Source organism: Sinocyclocheilus rhinocerous, unplaced genomic scaffold (assembly GCF_001515625.1).
Source record: "Sinocyclocheilus rhinocerous isolate Xijiao unplaced genomic scaffold, SAMN03320098_v1.1 C36990623, whole genome shotgun sequence".
Taxonomy (NCBI): domain Eukaryota; kingdom Metazoa; phylum Chordata; class Actinopteri; order Cypriniformes; family Cyprinidae; genus Sinocyclocheilus; species Sinocyclocheilus rhinocerous.
Genome location: NW_015787223.1, coordinates 1 through 3,381, shown reverse-complemented (window position 1 = coordinate 3,381; position 3,381 = coordinate 1). Strand labels below are relative to the sequence as shown.

At 43.0% G+C, this 3,381-nt stretch overlaps 1 protein-coding gene across 1 annotated transcript; it reads left to right on the top strand.

Annotated features, from left to right (window-relative positions):
• The first annotated feature begins 484 nt into the window (after window positions 1-484).
• LOC107736831 (neuronal pentraxin-2-like) lies at window positions 485-3,122 on the top strand. The gene is made up of 4 exons (XM_016548178.1): window positions 485-733; window positions 823-1,064; window positions 1,331-1,510; window positions 1,966-3,122. The coding sequence occupies exons 1-4, from the start codon at window positions 520-522 to the stop codon at window positions 2,197-2,199; spliced, it is 870 nt and encodes a 289-aa protein (XP_016403664.1). The 5' UTR covers window positions 485-519; the 3' UTR covers window positions 2,200-3,122.
• Window positions 3,123-3,381: the final 259 nt, after the last annotated feature.

Sequence of the window (3,381 nt, the reverse complement as noted above, 5' to 3'; positions counted from 1 at the left end):
TTTTTTCTGTAAAGCTTCTATTGTGAAAAACTATATAAAATAAATGTGTTTATTTACTCACCCTCATGTCCTTCCAAACCCATGCTTTCTGTCTTCTGTGGAGCACTAAAGCAGAAATTTTAAAGAATGTAGTGGTCACTGTTTTCTATGCAATTACAGGGAGTTTTCAAACTTCAAAAAAGCATTTTAAAAGCCCCATAAAAGATTAAAAAAGTTATTTTGTATAACTCATGCATCATATTCCAAGTCTTCTGAAACCATATAATAAGTGTTTGAGGAACAGAACGAAATGTAAGTCATTGTTCACTCAAAATCTTGACATCCGTTCTAGCTCTCCTTAAATGAGAATTAATTCGAAAAGTACAGTATGTCTGATTCAAGAACAAATCATTCTTTTGAGTTCCTGTAATTCAAATGAATCTAATATAGTCAGGTACATTTCTTGAACAGGATGTATTAGGTTTTGCGATATTGACTTATTGCATAATTATCTTGCAGTTGGAGATAGGCCCGGCAGCGATGAACCACACTGAGCATACTGTGAGCACACTGGGGATTGTAGTGGTGGGCGAGCCTGGCAGGCCTGTGGAGGATCTGGAGGGAGAGCTGGAAAAAAAGATTAGGCTGCTGGAGAAGGAGAGAAAGAACCTCCGGAAAGAGACCCAGAGCCACCACCAGCACATAGACCAGGGAATCAACACCCTGCAAGAGCGTATTGCAGAGCTGGAACAGAGTAAGGAGGAAGGTTTGGTCAAACTCAAGGGAAAGGGGATGAAATGGTCGCTTCATTTTCAACTCACTCTCTCGATCTTTATTTCCCAGGTCTTACAGATTACAGTTACCCACAAGGGTATAAACTTTCCTTCCCTGTGCGGACTAACTACATGTATGGGCTTGTCCGGCGGAATATTCCAGAGATGTACGCCTTCACGGCGTGTCTGTGGCTCAAGCCTGCTGAGAGTGGAATTGGGACGCCATTTTCCTATGCTGTACCGGAACAACCCAATGAACTTGTCCTGTTGCAGGGCATTCATAATCCAGCAGAACTACTCATCAATGATAAGGTAAGACCTACTACACCAAGGCTTCTCAAATCTGGGCCTGGAAGGCCACTGCTCTGCAGAGTTTAGCTCTAACCCGAGTCAAAGTCACCTGAGCAAGCTAATCAAGGTCTTCAGAGTTACTACAAAATGATTGGTAGGATTTGAGCTAAACTCTGCAGAGCAGTGGCCCTCCAGGTCCAGATTTGAGGAACCCTGCACTAAATCTTCCCTTCACAGCAACCTTGTGCAATACAGCTGATGGACTCAACCCTTCCTTCCATTTACAGGTGGCACAGCTGCCTCTATCTTTGCCCCAGGACATCTGGCAGCACATATGTGTGAGTTGGACCCTACGGGATGGAGTTTGGAAAGCATATCAAGGTGGAAAGTTGAGAGGACGGGGTGAAGGTTTGTCCGCTTGGCACCCAATCAAATCCGGGGGCGTCTTGGTGTTGGGACAGGAACAGGTAAGCAAGACAGTGAATCATTGAAGAGTCTGAATACACCCTCAAAGGTACACCTTCACTCTTGGGAAAAAAATGTGCAAAAATTTTACCTTCAGTTGTGCAAAAGCTTGTCACTGGGGCAGTATCCTCAACAGGACATCTTTGCACCTTATTTAGCCCTAAAAGATTCATGGTAGTGCCATAAAGCTACATATTTCTTCTCTAATATGCACCTTTTAGGGATAGATCAAGTACAAAGTTGGCCTTTAAAGGTCAGTGCCTCAGTTTTTGCAAATTTTTTCCTGACAATGTTTGCATTCTTCAAGGGTTGTTAAGGTACAAAGGTATACCTTTGAGGGTTCTACCCCAGTGACAAGGTGTTGGACCCTTAATGGTACCATTTTGGCACAGTATTTCTGATGCAACATAATGTTTATCCATGTGTAACCCTTCCGCTCTCCTTGGCTCCTCTGCAGGATACCCTTGGTGGGCGGTTTGATGCATCCCAGGCTCTTGTTGGGGAGCTTTCGTTATTTAACCTGTGGGACCGGGTGTTATCGCCAACAGAGGTTGCTGCTTTGGCGGCATGTGCAGAGTCGCCCCACTTGGGGAACATAGTGCCCTGGACGGACCGAGATGTGGACATGTTTGGAGGGGCTGTCAAGGACCCTGTGGACCCCTGCCTTCAGAGCTCCCATCCCCGGCAGTGAGCAGGGCCATGGATTGATACCTTTCTTTTTTTAAGGCGAGGGTAAATGAGACAAAAATGGCCTGAGAGGTATGACAACTGTGCTGTGGTCCCGGTCTGTGTATAGAATATATTTACCGTAGAGCTACACTCTTACTGAGTGTTTGTTTCTGCAGGGAAGGGATTTGTCTGTGTGTGTGGTTGTGTCACTTCGGATAGAGCTGCTGCCGAAGGCTTTTAAAGGCCTGTTTGCGTCTCGTGTTGCTTGTGTTATTTCATGCCCTTCTTCTCAAAGCATTACCGCACAATGGTCCCTTCAGATATAGAGAATGTTTTTGTAATACGATGGATGTGGCTCATTCTCACAGCACTTGTCTTGCTCTTGTTTCATTATTTGTGTAAAGTGGAGCTTTCGCTTTTTTCCCAGAGCAGCTTTTTCATTTCTTGTTTTTATTACTGATCCCTTAGGGTCACTTCACTTGTTATTTCAGTCCGGCAGCACTTAAAGGTGTATAACGTCTTATCTTTATTATAACATGTTTAAAATGTTTGTCTTTTGGCATCTGGTCAAATGGGTCTTTACCCTGCTGTGTAGCTTTTCTCATAGATTCAGCAAGATCCAAAAAATTTTTTAAACCAAAATGTGTTATTTCAAGCTTAGTATCTTAAACATCAGACTAAAATTTGAAGATCTGATGTGCAGCCCACACACTATGAAAATATGAATGTAAAATTGTTTAGCATCTTGTCGTGTTACCATTGCACTGCATCTAGCCCTACTTGCCCTTTCACAGAGAAAAGCTTATGGAGAAGTGCTTGTCTGTTTATTTGACTCTTGCTATTGGTTGATGATCAGCTGTGATGTCAGTATAGTGCTTCTTCATATTTGCACCACCAAGGATCTACAATGATATTGTGACAAATGTGGATGAAAATATTAAAACTGTGAAGAAAATGAACTATGAGAGTGCATTGTCTTGTTTACTTATATCTATCTATCTATCTATCTATCTATCTATCTTCATGCAAATCCTGGTTATTGTCATTCTCATCCTCTCATTGCTCTCTTCACGCTGTTGCTGCTGCTGTTGAATTATAGATGAGTGTTAATGACCCCCTCCATCACACTGACCACTGCTGCTTCTCTCACACCAGTAACATCCTCTGTGTGTGTGTGTGTGTGTGTGTGTGTGTTTCCTCTTCT